The following is a 17,364-nucleotide window of genomic DNA, read 5'->3' on the forward strand; positions in this document are numbered from 1 at the left end:
GCTATTTAGGTTTTCCGCTCCGTGGTTTTCGGCGTGGTTGTCGGCCCTACAAAAACATCGTGCTGGCGACTTGGACAATAATATAGTTTTTCACTCTTTTAACTTGAGGACCTGGACCGCGAATACGCTGGTACCGTCAACCTGGGCTCCTGAAATTGGCTGTTTCCATCGATCTGAACGATCTGAGCAACGAATATTGCTGAGCGCTAACGAAAAATGCCACTCCGGGACGCAGGATCTACACGTCGAAAACCACAATGCGAAAAAGCTAACTTGATGCGTTTTAACAAGATCTCTTTATAGATGTAGCGAGATTTATTTGGTAACATAACAATTTTTCCCCAATTTTTCGGCAATTGTAAGTCCGAGGCGCAGGATATAGACGCCGAAGACCACGAAGCGAAAGGCTGGTGAAGCCAGCTTCGGGGGTATTAAACAGCTAGCTTGATGCTTCTTCCGTTTTAAAAAAGTCAACTTCAGAGGCTTAATATGATATTTTTATAGATATATAGAGATTATGTATGTTTTCACATCGCAGAACCTCGGTGCATTGCCAGCAGAACAAATAGTGCCTCAAAGATAAAATGAAAAGATTATTCAATAATAATTACAATAATAATAATGATGAAAATATTACCGTGATGGAATGTAGTGCACGCATAGAATTGTGTATGAGGAGTACGGTAAAACAACAAAAAATGTTTATAAATTATACCAAGGTGTTGGAGTTTCTGTTGTAAAAACAGTTAATTTGGAAAATATTGTCGTTATTCTAATGAACGTTGTTTATTTAAACACATGGCCGAGAAAAGAAATGGGGACACATGTGTAGAGTTTATCTATGTAAAATTACGACACTATGCCACAGGTAATACCGTTTTTTCGAAAGATCAACAATCCTTTTTTTCCAATATCATTGCTCGTTAAGTATATAAGGTTCAGATTATTTGACGCTGACCGCTAGTATGATATATGTTTACGATACGATATACGGTACGACATATATTTTAAAAAATATGAGGTGGTGCCTGGCGATATTGTTTTTTGGACTCACGTCTACAGTATGTTCTGGACACATGTGCGGTAAGCATTTTGGCTATTCGATCAAAAAATATCATCCATTTTTTCATCGCTCGCAACAGCGAAGCAAATAACACAATACGTCTGATACTCGCTGCTACTGTTTTTCAGAGCCCGTTTATGGGGTGGACTTCGAATTGCTGACCTCTGCATATGCGGCGGGTGCTGAAAGTTTTCCAACACCGACTATCGAATTCCATGATCGCTCAGCGTGCAAATTTGGAATGAAATACACGAATGACGTAATGTCATACATCGAGTCACTTTTCCTCAATGTATACCTTCAGGTATGATAATTCAGCATCGTGTGAATGATTCGATTTACCGTTAAAATAGGTACAGATTTAGAGGCAGATCGTTCACTTCAAGAAGCCACGACGACGAGTATCTTCAACTAATTGTTATTCTTTTTTTTCTTGTACAATCGACAGGCTGATCAGACAGGTCATCAACTGGTCAAGGCTATTAAAGATTGCTCTAATGTGTTAAGAGGAGCGATCTTATCCATTGGGAACATTCAAGAGACACACACCAGTATAGAAGAAAGTTTGACATCGCTGATTGGACAGGTTAAAGTATTTTTGAGTCTAGTTCCTGGAAACGTGGACGTCAAATTCGCGGTAAGGGAATGAATATTTTTCTACCAAAACCTGTTCAGAAAGTTCTATTTGCGAAACCTCTGGAACGTGCGTCAGGTGCCCCATTTACGAAAGTGCGATAAGAGGACGTTGGCACACATGCACGACTAAAGCCCTCGATTTGCACGCTGTTTCATCGAGCTTATATTACTCAACCCTAACTTCATCCGCTGTCAGTGGCACCTACGTTGCTTCTTAAATGAAACTTTTCTTCACAGGTGTTGGAAAAAATAACGTATATCATACGTGAAGTTGGCCGATATCCGACTAATGTGATTACAGCGCTCGCTTCGGCTCGCGTCGCAAACTTTACACTTATCGGAAATCGCCTACTCTTCGTACTTGTTGCACAATATTCTGTTTCGTATTCAAATATTAAACAATTCTTCAATCTTCCATTGCATATGGATTGAATAACTATCGAAATTTTAACCATCACAGGCTCTACCCGATTTACCTGCGGAACAAGTAACTATCCCGCTTTCCATTGACAAGGAGCTATCAGCGGCTGATTACTTTCTCCATTGGGCAGAAACAGCAGACTCGGTTTTCGTCAGATTGTATGGGTACATTACTGGAATGTTCCTATCCGGCTGGAGTAACGCTAGGTTGTATTTCAACGTCGTTGGAACACAAATTCGTAACCAGGTGAATTTTAGCAAGAATTGACGGCAAAAATCAACAAGATTGCATGCGTATGTTAACATCATTTTCTTCTTCTCCATCCGCAGGTTCTGACTTCAACAGCCTTGACTAACTACAAGATTGCCGTTGCCGAAGTGCTCAGTCAGTCTGATCTAATTCAAAGTCACTGCACAAACGAAACATGGGGATTATTCCAAGAAGTCGCTTCCGAAGTAGCTGCAGTTTCGCACAACGTGCAAGACGCGTTGGAAAACTATAACACATGCCTTGCATAATATAACACTGTGCACTACCTTTGTATCCATCGTTAAATGAAATGAATGTATTGCTTTATCCAATTTGCTTGATATGAAAATATAATATTTCTCAATTTACTCTCTTGGCAACTGAATTCCGTATTTGATTACTGGATAAATTACCTTTATATCCATTCTCCCCAAAGGCAAGATAGTCAGGCTTCTAATTTTACAATTATGGTGTCAGATATTCTTGGATGCACAATAGAGGTTCTCTTCAATGAAAGAAGATTAGAAATATCTCGAATAAATTCTGTTGGTTTCTCAGATTATAGAAAAGTGTAAGAAATAAGGCAATCCCATATTCGATATGACGAATGTTAGAGCCAAAATAAAAAATAACATGTATAGTATCGTTCTGAAAGGACGTATAGCAGCGTTACCTGGCACACCATAAAGCCATATAGTCCGTCAATATTTATTTTTGTTGCACAAAGACAACCTTAGGTACTACATGTTTGTTCTGTGGGTTAGTATTTCACAATAATGAAGCCCTTCAAATGACCTTGAGGTATGTAAATACCCTACTTAATATGCAGTTTATTTTCGTTGTTCGAATGTTATTTTAACAAAAATAACATCACCGTCGTTGCCATTGGTATATAAAGTTGAAGCAACTTGACTTGGAACATCAGTATTCGGCAGACACTCAGAACAGAATGAATTGGCTTCCACTAATGCTGGTTGGGCTCTGGGCCGCGGAGTCTTTGGCAAAAATATGCAGTAAGTCGCCCGATTTTCATAATCATTTGATGTTCATCATTTTCTGTTCACAAATACATACCCATGTTGGGTTTATATTACAGGCTTTAATAATTCGGTGGCAATCGATTACCTGGCCGATGAATGGGCCACAGCAGCGAGCAGGTACCCGCCACCATCCATTGAACTTGGCGATAAAATGGGAGAATTTTTTGAACACAAATTTCAAGCATCTGGAGTGAGCTATGGAATCTACATAATGGCAAAACTGTATCATCAGGTATCTCAATTTTGCAAATTTGTCTCCAAAAATGAACGTTTGGACCGTTGATTTAACCGCAATTTACATATTCCTGGCTGATCCGATTTTTATTTTTCACCTTCAGGCGTTGAAACGGGGTAACGAACTTATTGAAGACGTAGAGGACTGCCGCGACAACTTACAATCAAAGATTGAACTGTTAAAATCAAACATGCTGCCACAACCAATTGGCTTGGACGAAGATTTGAACTCAATCATCAGACAGTGCCAGGTATTCTTGAGCTTATCACCTGGAAATGTGGCGATCGCTACACCGGTAAGTTTATACGATACCCGCTCGTTCATGTACGTAGAAAAAAATTACTAATTAATAAATATCAGAAAGGTTATTCGTGCTCCCGATAGACCCGACGGGAAAACATATGACTACGTAATAACACGTAATGATTACAGTGTGAACAATCATGTATGTTCCCATATCGCAGGATCTCGGCACATTGCCGGCACAACAAATAGTGCCTGAGAGCAGAACGACGCCTCGGACCGCATTCGAGCTTCTTGTAACTTTCAACCAAGTTCTCGATCAGCAGTTTGCCGCCATCTACGGATTCGTAGAAGGTATATACCTGACAGGCTGGGCTAGAGCGAGGAACTATTTCGCAAATGTACAGGCGCAGCTGCGTGGTGAGGTGAGTTACAAACCTAATGACGCGTACCTTCGGCTGATTATTCACTACTGGGTAATCGTATCAGGGACGAAGATGCGGATAATTTTCCTGATATTAAACATCTTTCAGATCCTGAATTGGCGAGTACTGAACTCTTACACGCAAGTGGTGGATAGCATTTTTGTGCAATCTGATTTGATTCAGCGTTACGTTCATCCGGAAACATGGGCATTATTCAACAACGTTGGCCAGCTTATCAGAACGATTGCATACGAATGCAACAATTGCCAGTAAGATGATAACGAAGATACAGGGCATCTATATTTTATCACGTCGATTATATTCACACTTATATTGTCTAGAACTGTAAACAATGAGTTCCACGTATAATGTGGATAGTTTCATGAATTAAAATGTATTCATAATAAAAATTCTGTTGGCATCAATTTGGCACACTGTTCGTCGTCCATTACAAATCCCACATAAAATTAATGTTGCAAGAAAGAAAATTTGAAGACTGTTCAAAGATTTCCCATTGCAGTTCTTCAGTTATTCAGAGTACGGTTAGGTTCTAATCACCCCACGCGAATGTCTAAAAAATAGAAAGAGATGAACGAGAAATTTTCATGGAAGACTTGTAGAGTTTTGAGTTTTGGAAAATCAGCAATGCTGATATATATTGACTTATAGATTGCCCTACATCCGAGATTCTGCGAGTAGCGTTCGATTTTAGACAGGAAACACGTAAAGCAGCATCGAAAACAAATACAAAAACGTAAATACCAAAAAATTCGAAATTATTCGAAGTATGAATTAAATTATTATAAGGGTGGTCTGTTTTAATCACCCCAGGCGAATATCTCGATAACTAGAATAGATGCGAGCAAGACCTTAGATTCAAAACTTGAAGGCTTTCAAGGGGAAAAGATAATGCTAATATAGGTCGATTTTTGGATTGCGCCACTGTTGAAATTTTTCGAGTAATTTGTGATTTTAGACGAGGAACACGTATTTTAACTATGACCGGCTGACAGCGGGTTTGAAGACGAATTAAAAAACGTAAGGAAAATAAAAACGTGTTTTTCAAAATTTTTACTAACTCAAGTACTCGATAATTTCGCTCGAGACAAGGCACCAACCCCAAAGTTTCATTACTTTTCTGCGCTTAAGGGATTATGGAAGTCGCTTGATCACCACGAAAACACGATTCTTAGTTTTTTCAAACCATGTGGATTGATGCGACGTTTTTGAATTTGCCTTGAAACCCGCTATCAGGCGATTGTGGTGAAAATATTCATTTCGTACTTAAAATCACGAAGCACTCGAGAAATCTCGAAACTGGTGCAATTCACAAATCGGCCCATATCAGCATCATCTTTCCTCTTCGAAACCCTCGCGATTTTGTATTAAACGTTTTAACTCATCTCTTGTAATCTTAAAGATATTCGCCTCGGGCGATCAAAAAAGACGATTATATTTTTCTGCCTTCACCTTAGCTTCCTCATATATATATTCATTGATGCTCAACTTTCCTGAAGAATTTTATTCAAAATGCAAAATTGGAAAGTTTGAACGTACGAGATGAGAAAAGAAATTCGCGAGTTAACAGAAATAATTGATCAGAATTTTCTTCTGGCATAATTACACTGACAACAAGTGCAATCTCATATCGAATTCGAGGTGAAATGAAATCAAGACTTCAAAAAAAAGAAAAAAAAAAGAAAAAAAAATGAAAAATCTTCATTGAAAATTAGAAAAAAATGCAAATAAATTTCTTTTTCACGTTTTTGAATTTTCATTCCATGACGCCGTCGGTTACTCATCCACAAGCTACCTGCGTGTTCCATTTACATAACCAGACGTGAATCGCAAAATATCGCAACTGATATAATCCACAAGTCAGCCCATATAAGCATTATCTTTTCTCCTCGAATTCATCCAAGTTTTGTTCAGCAGTTTTTCCCGTATATCTTTCGATTTTTGAAATACAAATCTTCCGAAGCGTTTAAAACCGACGACCCCGCATAAATCGTAATGAAACAATCCTAATTTGTTACTTTGGCGATCTCCTCGCTGATTTGATAAAGTGATATAATAACCCCCGCACTTCATGCACATCTTCACGATTGCATTATCGGCAAATTTATTTCAGGTGTATTAAATCGGTCGAAACTTGTTTGCGCCTATCTAACTTAAAAGTTCGCAGCACTATGTATTTGTGATATTTTTCGATTCATCGTGATAATTTTCATAAAAAGTATACAACACAAACAATTATTACTGCGGTGAGGCAGCTAAACGAGACTGCAGACAATCATACAATGACACGAATTCATCTGCTTGTTGTGAACATTAGGTAAAGCCTTTTTGCATAATATTATACTTGAATACCTATACATTTCTTCTCAAACAATCATACGCATGTGTCTTATCGTTGTTGTTTCGAGAAATGAAATGTTACATGCCACTTTCTTCCTTATTGTTTCAAAACACATTAATCAAACGCTCTATGTTTTATTCCTGACTCAATCATACTGTTCACTTCTCTGACCTGTCAAGAAGGAGAAAACTAGCATATGAATCCCTCATGTTCTTCTCTTTCGTTTATCGGGGCAAAAAAGTAAACATTATCGTTAAGTAAGAAATAAACTATATAAGGTTTCTATAATAGTTAAAAAGTACATTATAAATATATTGCACGATTCAGCTATAAAAGTTATTGCACTTCTTATTGTTCTCATCTAACTCACAGCGTTATTTATGCTGTTTAATACACCACTTTTCATCGACCTCATGGCCGTTGAAATGTTTCGAAATTATTCAGAAAATTTTGGTTAATGGTGCTTTTTAACGTTTTTGTACAATGTTCATTTTGCATCAATTTTCCTGTAAAACATCGAGAGTACAAAATGCACAGACTGCGCGTTTTCTGAAGTACTTTTTCTGCTCTTTTGAATGAGAATATCCATTCTTCTCTCAACGCAACGGAAGATTGTGAAAATATACTTTCTATTCTTCAATTACATTTTATCCAAACTTGCCGGGTATAAAAATTCCAATGAAATCTCAAAAATCACTTCAAACCCTCTCCAAAGGACATTCTGGGCACTCAATCACAAAGATAAGATCGGATGTTCTTTGGGAAATACTGAAAAATTAATGCATAAACTATTGAAAATGAAAATAAATAGTATTTTGTGCAATTTTTAAAAAGTAAAACTCGAATTTTATACGTAATCGAATAGCAATCACGAGTAGATTTCGAAACATGCAGAACTGAAAACCAGATTTTTACGTACAAACCATTGACTGCCCAAAATGTCCTTTGGGTGGATGAAATCTAGAGTTTAAAGTAATGTTTGAGATTTTTTTGCAATTATTAAACCCGGCCCAAATTCAGAAAAAATATTACTGATGACTACACAGTGTATTTTCACGATCTTCCGTTGCCTTGAGAAAAGAATGGATATTCTCATTCAACAGAGCAGAAAAAGTACTTTCGAAAACGTGCAGTCCATACGTTTTCTACTTCCGGCGTTTCGCATGAAAATTGATATGAAACGAACATTGCACGAAAACGTTAATAAGTACCATATGGCTTTAGCTCCGTAAAAATCTTGGTCATTAACGCTATAAATGTATTTGTGTAAGCGTGTCATTTCAAAGCCCTGATAAGAATCTAACCTTATCACAACGTTCAGAGAATCTAACTGAAAAAACCGTCCGCTTGACGTCGAATGCTCCATAAAACCAATCGACTGATACGTAATTTCAAAAAATAGTGAATCTGATAAATCGTATCGCAAAGTCTGATAATCGCGTGACGAGGCCCGAATCCAGTTGCGATCAGGGCCTGATCAAGCACGTTTAGAACCGCATGTTACATTCGTGATCAGGACAAGCCTGATGAGTTCCTAATCCTGGATGTATTGAAATTTCTACTCGAATTACTGCAGTGCATCGGATGTCTGCTTGGAAAAAAAGTCATCCCATTATCATCATAGATAATGGGAAAAAAATCATTTTCCTATCATTTTATCGTCATAACTCAAATTGAAAATGCATCTCCTAGCAGAATTCGCGATTTTCACATGGGCTGGTGATTTCAGTGAATTCTGTAAATTACGCCGAACGATAGTTCGATTATAATTTTGTTCACGTCATTCGTTCAAACACAATGATTTCAGGGAGCCTTTAGCAATGATACGATTCTTACTTCACTCCACGATGTCATTAATTCTTATCGAGGACTATCCAATGAAAGAGAATCAATAATCTTTTAGCGACAATATTTTAAGGGGTAAGATTTTGATTAGACTTCCCCCTTAAGCAAGCACCTTGCGGCAAGGTGATGGAAATCAGCAGAATTTGCAAGTGTGAATAGAATATTTCGATCACTCTGCTGTAAAATTTTAGTGAACAAATTTTCATGATAATGAAAATGATAATCATAATGGGTTTGAAATATGTATATGAAATTCTAGTACTGCGGTTTCGTTAATAATAACTACACCACACGCTGCAGAATTAATTCGTATGAGTTGAAGAAGCCGAATATAAGAAAAAATACATAGCGGTAAATTTTGAATTCGGTAATAAATCAGTCGCGAGATTTTTCAGATCTTTTTTTCTGCAAATGTGGTAATATTGTCCGTAATAAATGTATACGTATTAATGGATATACTGTGATAATAAATGTATGTATTACATGAATTTTTTTTCATACAGCATAAGCCCGGCTGCAATAATAAAAGAATGATAAAAAGAAACCTAAGAAAATGCAACCGCATGTCTACCTATGAGCGTAACACAATGTGTCGGGTTTTTTTAAGGTGCAAGTAGCTGTGATAATAAGTGCAAGTATTACATGAATGTTTTTTCATACAGCGTAAACCCACCGATAATAAAAACAAATAACATGGAGAAACCTAATAAATTCAACCGCATGTATATATGTAGGCGTAACACATTATGTCGGGTTTTTTTTAGATGCATGTAGCTGTAATAATAAATGCAGGTATAGCGTATGTACATGTTTTTTCATTCAACGTAAGCCCGCTAGTCAAGTGTTGACAAAGAAAGAAAAGTATTGCAAAAGTAATACAACGGTATACCCATTAGGATGTGCCATAAGAAAAAAATTTTGACTTTTTGATAGAGCGTGAAATTCCCTATAAGAATCTATATTTAGATAGTTTGTAAGTCAAGACGTTTACGAGAGCAAAAAATTCAAAAAGTTTTCGACTTTTTTTAAGCGTTATTTGAATGGAAAATGGAAAAAATAAAAAAGGCAGCTCTAAACATTAACTTTAAGAGGTCATATTTGGTTAAGATATTCTATTTGAGATGCTCTACCGAAATTTTGATGCGCCTTTGAAAGAAAAATGTTTTTTCGGCATACCCTAATACTCATGACTCTCGTTGACGAGACAACATTTTGACAAACAGAAGAAGAATAACATCGCACCTGTATGATATTTCTCGCCACTTGACAGAGTATGAAAAAAAAACATGGCCGTTATCGTGTAACAGGGTTTGAATACGAATGAAAATGTAATTCCTGAACAACGCAGAAAATTTAGATGCCCGATGTTTACGAGATGAAATATTGTTGAAGAACAAAAATTAAATCTGATTCGTATTACGGCTGAACGAATTTCATTCGTTCGCGTGTGAATGAAATCGATTAAAAATGCGAGGGGCAGAAATAAGATGCTACCTATACTTTAAACGGAATGCCGCAATTGTACGTTGTTCTTTAATGTGGACCCCAGCCGATGGCTGAAATTATTTCTACACTCTGTAAAAGTAAAATGCCGAAGTGCAATACATATTTGTGATTTCAGACAGTACAATATTTGTTTTTCAATAATTCATGGCATATAATTGACTAAGCTCGGAAAAACATACATTAGTTACAAAGCCAACGGTCTTGTTTAATGAACAAGCATTTTGAATCATTGGATAACTGCTATAAAGTACAATTGATGTGGATATTTTCGTGTTTTTCAGCTGCTTGCTTTTCTTTTCTCAGGGAAAGAAAATCAAAGGGAAAATTATTATAACTACCCCAAGAATGAAAAGTTGAACTTTACTAGATGCCGTTCCGACCGTTTTCCGTGTTCTCCGGTGATATTTCAAGATCAAAAGAACAGATTTGAATGATCTGAGTTGCAAATCAAGACGGCTCCTCTTCGCTGAGAAGTGCATAAATTTTTGTTTTTATGGACAAAAATTTCGATCTACATAGTTCGAAACTCGTATGATGAAGCTCTTGGAAATAAATACGCGAGGCATTGTGAATATGAACAATATGCCTCACTCTCGTAATTTTTAAATTTATCCAACAAATACGACAAATTATTTCACTTGTTTTACATCATTTGAGCAAGGAATATCGCGTGCATGTCATTCAAGGTGTTTTCAATAATAAGTTTGTGTCAATGGTATAAGCAAGCTGTCGATATTCCAGAGACAAGGAGTGGATGTTGAACCATTTTTATTATGAAACGAAAAGCAACAAAGAAAAGAAACATCGTAATAAAACAATTACGTTTCTAATAATACTTTTTTTCACAATAAATATATGATGAAGTAGTCAGCATCAGTGTACGTTATAAAAATCGATCAAAATTGGGTATTTTGCCGTAGTCCTCTGTTTCTGCTTTGCGGCTCAAAGATCTTACACACGGATAGATATGAGATGAGTGTTGTTTACGTCAAACAGAACAAAAGACTGAAGTTAATTCATACGCACATGTGACCAGGCAAACTGGTTTAAACTATTTGTTTCAGTGTTTAGCAAATTTTATTCTAGCTATTTGAATTGCAGAACCCGTCGACGTACTCGACTTGACCGTTGTAGCCAAAACGTTTACAGAAGGCGCAGAAAGTCTTCCGGTGCCAATTTTGGAAGCAGATGATCACTCGGCGAGTAGATTTCAGATTAATTATGCAGAAGCAGCCGGGGCCTACGGCCGGTCTTTAATAATGAATGTTTACGAACAGGTATCGTATACTTGCATCTGTCGAATGTGTAAAATTTTATTCGTCGGTTGACAACGGCACGCGAGCGGGTCAGAATTTTGCATGTCGAATTTTAAGTTTTCAAGCTTTCGACGAAGAGCAAATCATAAGCAATTTGTTTTTCCTTGCTGTAGGTTTCCTCTTTGTAAATCGATGTTCGATGACTACGAGCTATCGTTGGTTCTGATTGAAGCATGACGTTCTTCCTAAATCAAAATTCGTTACCGCTTAACACACGGGTCAAATATATTATACATACATGTTTTATCGCAAAAATAGCGCTTTACTCGTGCGTATGTTAAAGTGTGTCACATGTTAATTGTGATCAAATAAACACGGTTCACTCCCAAAGTGAACAACATTCCGATTATCTGTCCATGCCCACAGGCGAAAACTCAGGGTGTGGTACTAATAGACGTTATTAACGAGCTCGCTAACGAATGGCAGTGGTCGATTCAAATGATGGGCACGAATCAGGGTGTCGAGGGAGTCTGTAAAATCGAAGACGTCATGAATCGGATTGCGATGCAGTTTTAAGAATTCTTATCATTGTCACCTGGACCTGGAATTCCCGTGCAACCGGTAAGCGATAGAAGATGAATCTGAATAACGATACTTTCGTTAGTAATTCGTTAGAATCAATTAATACGCGAGGAATAGATGTTGGGATAATTTATATCTACAACCGACAATTGAAATGAAGAGTATCGACATTTTCATTCTCGAAACGACGGTGAAACGTTACACCTACGCTTAACGCAAGTCTCGCAGCCTGCTCCAAACATAGGATCATATAATTACAATTGTAATCAACTTTTTATATCACGCGAAGTATAAACTTCAATAATTAATAATTGAGAAAAATAAACTTCCGATTCGGCCATCCTCACCTCGAGCAAACATTTGAAAAAACGAAGCCAATTTGGCGAAAAAATTTGGCATCTTCAGTGCATAACTTGTTTTATGAAGGTTTTGACGAGAGAATGCAAAGCATTCTTATTTAATAAACAACACATCTCATTCTCGTAGTTTTTAAATTTATATAAGGCTTATCACAAATTGTTTCACTTCTTCGAGATCGTACGAGCAAAGAATGTTGTATGCGTGTGTCATTCTCGATGTTTCTAATAATATGCTTGTTCAAACAATGTGAAAAATGTTCGAAAGAACGTGTGTGTTAAGTGTAAAACAAAAAAAGCATTACGACAAAATGGTCACCTTGAATAATATATGAACTCTGGGAGGTATATATACATAAGTATATGGACATAATTGAATTCTCAGCATCAGTATATCTACATCGCGGTAATCGTGCAAAATGCGGCGCTGTGCCGCAATACTGTGCTTCTTCCTGATCGCGGCTCAAACATCTTTCGCAGAGATATGCGGTAAGTCCGGCTAATATCAAAGAGAATGACAAATTCATGCTGATTCATATTCGCAGCTGATCAGACACATCGTGCCAGACTGTTGACTTCAGCGTTTAACAATCGTCATTCAAGTTCAATTGCAGATCCTATCGATTCGACGAACCTTATACTTAGTCTACGTATACTCAAAGGCCGTAGATGGCTTCGAGAAAAAAAATGTCGAATAAAAAAATGGTGACTGTCTGAAGAGAAGGATAATTTTTCACTTTATTTTTTTCCATGTTTTTGATTTTTAAATAGTATTAATAATAATTTCGCAATACCAGATATGTGGTCTACAGAGGGATATGTACTGGAGGTCTGTTACAAACTTGAAAGTCAATCGGTTGAATAGAACTCGAGGTTTTATGTCGACCAGATCGAAAAATGTACTTTTGAGATAAACGCGTTTAAGGAGACGCGCGGATAAGTTTGGACTTTGAACTATACATATATTATATCTTCAAATATCGAAGCCCACGTACCTCAAACGCGAAAAAGCCCTAACAGCTCCATTCTACACACAATTCTGAACAAAAACACTCTAACTCATTTTCGTTTGACGCAGAAATAAATAAATGGCACGGATTCTACGAAAAAGCGGTAGTAAATTGGTAGAATTCATGCCATATCTTTATTTCTGCATCAAAAATGTGTTTCTCTATTTGGAGATATGCGCAACGTCGAAATCGACTAGGACGCCCCCTCAAAGTTTTCACCTCGTTTTTGACGTTGATTTCTGTGCCAGATGAGATGGAAATCTTACTTACCCTTAATCGACCATACCTGGGGAATTCCGCGGCCTTCTGCGGCATCCGCAGTTTCCTCATTGGCTAATTTTTCCAACCTTAAGCTCGGCTCTGTTGAGACGCGCACCGTATTACATTGTTTCATTCAAATGCTCATAACTTTTGAAAATTTTCTAAATTCGACACAGGCTTTGTGCCAAAATATTCCTAAAAGATGTAGCCATAAAAATATGCAATAAAAAATCAAAGTTTCCAAATTTCTGGACAATAATACCCCCTTGAAGTTAATTCATATTCACAACTCATCAAGCACATCATTCTAAATTATTTTTTTCTACGCTCGACGAGCCTTGTTCTATTTTAATTGCAGAACCCATTGACTCAACCGACTTGAACCTTTTACCCGCCGAGTTCGCAGTGGGCGCAGAAAGCTTTCCGGTGCCAAATTTGGAAATAAATGATTGCACGGCGGCTGGATTTCGGGATACTTTGACACAAGCAGTCGTAATTTACGGCCGGTCTTTAGTAACTAATGTTTACGAACAGGTATCGTATACTTACATTATTACCAAAGTATTAGTAACCAAGTTCACCATCATCTTACGAAAGATAGTATTTCCCCCCTCCCTCCTGCCTGTTGCACACCGTGCTTTTTCCAACAAATGCATGTAGGGCGAAATAAAATAATTACGTTTCATATTTGACTCGAGTTGTATGAGTCAATTGAGAGAAAAATTACTGCTGAAGAAAATCATTCAGATTTCTTTCTTTTTTTTTTTTTCGTAACCACCCTGGGAAGGTAATGAAGTCCACGCTCGAAATGAGCATATTTCATGCGCGCATGTCGAAAAAAATATTTTCTTTGTCGATTGAAGCGACCGAATCAACCTTTCGCATGCCGAATTCTGAGTTTTTACGCTTTTCGCGACGAGTAAATCACGCGCAACTTGCGGATCTTCGTTGTAATTTTTTACTTTTCGTACAGCGATATTCGATAACTGTGAGCTAGAGGTAGTACTGACCGGACAGCTGAAATGAAATTCGTAATAACCGGCGGACCCGTTTGAAAACATACGGTTCTTCATAAATTATTAATCGTTATTGCATCACACGGAGTAAAAATAATAAACATTTATTTCCATTGCAAAAATTGGCTTGACGTCTGACATGTTAATGAGCTGAAATGGACACAATTTACTTCCAAAGTGAACAAACATTCCAATATCTTTGCATGCCCACAGGCGAAAATTCAGGGTAAGGTTCTAATAGACGATATTAACGAGCTCGCTAACGAATGGCAGTGGTCGATTCAAATGATGCGCACGAATCAGGGTGTCGAGGGAGTCTGTGAAATCGAAGACGTCATGAATCAGATTGCGATGCAGTTTCAAGAATTCTTATCACTGTCACCTGGACCTGGAATTCCCGTGCAACCGGTAAGCGATAGAAGGTGAATCTGAATAACGATACTTTCGTTAGTAATTCGTTAGAATCAATTAATACGCGAGGAATAGATGTTGGGATAATTTATGTCTACAACTCGTAACTAAAATGAGGCGTAACGACAACATCGTCCTCAAGTTTCCGTCGGTGTACGAAAAGCTAACTTTACGTTCGCAGATCACAGAACAATTCTGCGAAAGATTTAACGAGCAATTTAGGATTACGTAAATGAATCCCGTTGCAGCCGCTGCCGCCCTTGCCGATACCAAATGTACAGCTGAATCCTGTAGTGCGTCCATTGTCGCCCCAAAGCCTGTTCGTGAATTACAACGCCACGTTGTACGAGATTTCCTCGAACGTCTACGCGTACATGGATTTGATATTGTTGTCGGGGTGGAATACTGCATGGTCCTATTACGATATCTTCGGAATGCAAAGTCGCAATGAGGTAAGTTGACAAAAAATGGCACATAGATTTTGAACGTGCCGCGTACGTCGCACCTTGAATGAAAGTTCATACAACGTAAAAGCTCATATAATCGTGCGGATTGTCACAAACTACTTTCTGATCTTCATGTTTTCAGATCCTGAATGACAAGGTATTAGAGGTTTACAGACGAGTCGCATTGCAAATCAATATGGAATGCGATTTCATTGAGGATAAAATCAACCCGGCCATTTGGGAATCTTACAAACGTGCTGCTGATCGCATAGAGGCGGAATGGAACGCTTACCAAGTCTACAAAAGTCAAGTAGCATGCGTAGCAGTCCTGTGAATTACGTTGAAGGATAAACTTGGTTCTGTCTGCGTTGATAAGAACATTGTTAAGCACTATCAGCATATGACTAGGGAAAAGTTAGTTTCCGGAACGGGCTCGTCACTATAACTGTTTGCCAATAGTCCTTTCTTGTCAAAATACACGATTAGAACCATGAACGATCATTCATTCACCCTTGAATTTATTCCCGAACACCCAATTCCTCGATTTCTGTACACAAAATCGGCTTAATGTAACAATACCTGTCAAAAACTTATTGATTCTTAGACACGATCGTTAGTAAAGGTGGTTCCTTATACGTTTGCCGTCGCAAAAAAATGTCGTACCGAAAAATATTCCAAAATCGCTTAGAAAGCACATATTGGTACAAACAAAAAAGTTTGCAAGCATTTTCAGAAGTGGTTGTGCGAGAGCATGGACTTTTTCACGGGACACTTTTCTTACCGCGAAGATGTCGCGCTTAAGGTTGTCAATTTCTTCGTGAAAAGTGGGAAAGAAGGGAAAATACTCCCGGATTTGAAATGGCAGACTCGGATATGATGTGAAAAATATCCGTATACCAGTAAAATAATTCGCTTCGTATCTACCTAAAATGAAAATGCTTTGGAGTGATTTTGTTTATAATTGCGTATAGAATGGAGCTGTTTTTGCGTTTGAGATACGCGAACTTCGATATTTGTAGATATACACGACACGTCGAATAGACTAGGCGTCGGTCGCAAAGGAAGATGGCAACACATTAGTATGTAAACAAATATGAAGTGAATTCCACGCAATTGAATAATTCATAATTAAGAAAAAACAACCTTGCGATCAACTGTTTGCCACTGGAGTCAATATCTCAAAAAAAAAACAACGTTAATGAGCCGAAAAAATGTAGCATCTTCAGTTTACAACGTGTTTTATGAGTTTTTTATGAGAACGTGCGAAACATTCTTATTTAATAAACGACATATCTGAATCTCGTAGTTTTCAAATTTATATAAGACTTATCACAAATTGTTCCACCTGTACTACGTCGTCTAAATAAAGAAAATTGTGTGCGTGAGTCATCCTTGATGTTTTGAACGATAAGCTTGTTAAAACAATGTGAAAAATGTTTGACAGAGGTGTAAAACATACTGTCAACATTCCAAGGATGAGAAGTATGACACCATACTTAATAAAACAAAAACGTGTTGTAACAAATCATAATATTCGCTTGTCAGTGATACTTGTGCTACAGCAGGTATACGTATACAAGGCTGTCATGATGGATTATTTACTCACGAGCATCAATATACATCTTAATAATCATGCCAGTTTTTACTAAGATGCCTGTCAAATGCAGGTATGACGTACGTGCATTCTCATCCAACGTAAGCTCACCAGCCAAATGAGTAATACGACAGTATACCTATACATATATGTATACATTCTCGTTGACGAGACAATATTTTTACAAACAGAAGCGGAAAGAATAATATTGCACTTGGATAATATTTTACGCCACTTGACAGAGTATGAAAAAAAAACATGGCCGTTATCGTGCAACAGGGTTTGGGTTCGAATGAAAATGTAATTCCCGAACGACGCAGAAAATTTAGATGCCCGAAGTTTACGAGATGAATTATTGTTGAAGGGCAAAAATTATATCTGATTCGTATTAGGGCTGAACGAATTTCATT

The 17,364-nt window shown here is 37.5% G+C and overlaps 3 protein-coding genes across 3 annotated transcripts; all 3 read left to right on the plus strand.

Moving 5' to 3' along the window:
* The first annotated feature begins 110 nt into the window (after positions 1–110).
* On the plus strand, positions 111–2,754 carry LOC124218869 (uncharacterized). The gene is made up of 5 exons (XM_046625759.2): positions 111–1,083; positions 1,192–1,367; positions 1,512–1,700; positions 2,160–2,366; positions 2,450–2,754. Exons 1-5 carry the CDS (start codon positions 966–968, stop codon positions 2,636–2,638), a joined length of 879 nt encoding a protein of 292 aa, XP_046481715.1. The 5' UTR covers positions 111–965; the 3' UTR covers positions 2,639–2,754.
* Positions 2,755–3,290: 536 nt separating this feature from the next.
* On the plus strand, positions 3,291–4,737 carry LOC124218872 (uncharacterized). The gene is made up of 5 exons (XM_046625765.2): positions 3,291–3,382; positions 3,466–3,641; positions 3,748–3,939; positions 4,109–4,312; positions 4,421–4,737. The coding sequence occupies exons 1-5, from the start codon at positions 3,319–3,321 to the stop codon at positions 4,583–4,585; spliced, it is 801 nt and encodes a 266-aa protein (XP_046481721.1). The 5' UTR covers positions 3,291–3,318; the 3' UTR covers positions 4,586–4,737.
* A 7,822-nt stretch (positions 4,738–12,559) lies between these two features.
* On the plus strand, positions 12,560–15,855 carry LOC124218870 (uncharacterized). Its single transcript, XM_046625760.1, has 5 exons — positions 12,560–12,705; positions 13,846–14,021; positions 14,717–14,911; positions 15,163–15,366; positions 15,503–15,855. Exons 1-5 carry the CDS (start codon positions 12,636–12,638, stop codon positions 15,692–15,694), a joined length of 837 nt encoding a protein of 278 aa, XP_046481716.1. The 5' UTR covers positions 12,560–12,635; the 3' UTR covers positions 15,695–15,855.
* The last annotated feature ends 1,509 nt before the right edge of the window (positions 15,856–17,364 follow it).

Source organism: Neodiprion pinetum, chromosome 5 (assembly GCF_021155775.2).
Source record: "Neodiprion pinetum isolate iyNeoPine1 chromosome 5, iyNeoPine1.2, whole genome shotgun sequence".
In the NCBI taxonomy this organism is placed as follows: Eukaryota; Metazoa; Arthropoda; class Insecta; order Hymenoptera; family Diprionidae; genus Neodiprion; species Neodiprion pinetum.

Excerpts from the sequence above, each read along its gene's own strand:
- LOC124218869 (XM_046625759.2), top strand. The coding sequence starts at position 966 with ATGATATATGTTTACGATACGATATACGGTACGACATATATTTTAAAA. Across the intron at positions 1,368-1,511 it reads TCCTCAATGTATACCTTCAG|GCTGATCAGACAGGTCATCA; the intron begins GTATGATAATTC and ends TACAATCGACAG. Across the intron at positions 2,367-2,449 it reads GAACACAAATTCGTAACCAG|GTTCTGACTTCAACAGCCTT; the intron begins GTGAATTTTAGC and ends CTCCATCCGCAG.
- LOC124218872 (XM_046625765.2), top strand. The coding sequence starts at position 3,319 with ATGAATTGGCTTCCACTAATGCTGGTTGGGCTCTGGGCCGCGGAGTCT. Across the intron at positions 3,940-4,108 it reads ATGTGGCGATCGCTACACCG|GATCTCGGCACATTGCCGGC; the intron begins GTAAGTTTATAC and ends CCCATATCGCAG. Across the intron at positions 4,313-4,420 it reads AGGCGCAGCTGCGTGGTGAG|ATCCTGAATTGGCGAGTACT; the intron begins GTGAGTTACAAA and ends AACATCTTTCAG.
- LOC124218870 (XM_046625760.1), top strand. The coding sequence starts at position 12,636 with ATGCGGCGCTGTGCCGCAATACTGTGCTTCTTCCTGATCGCGGCTCAA. Across the intron at positions 14,022-14,716 it reads TAACTAATGTTTACGAACAG|GCGAAAATTCAGGGTAAGGT; the intron begins GTATCGTATACT and ends GCATGCCCACAG. Across the intron at positions 14,912-15,162 it reads CTGGAATTCCCGTGCAACCG|CCGCTGCCGCCCTTGCCGAT; the intron begins GTAAGCGATAGA and ends ATCCCGTTGCAG.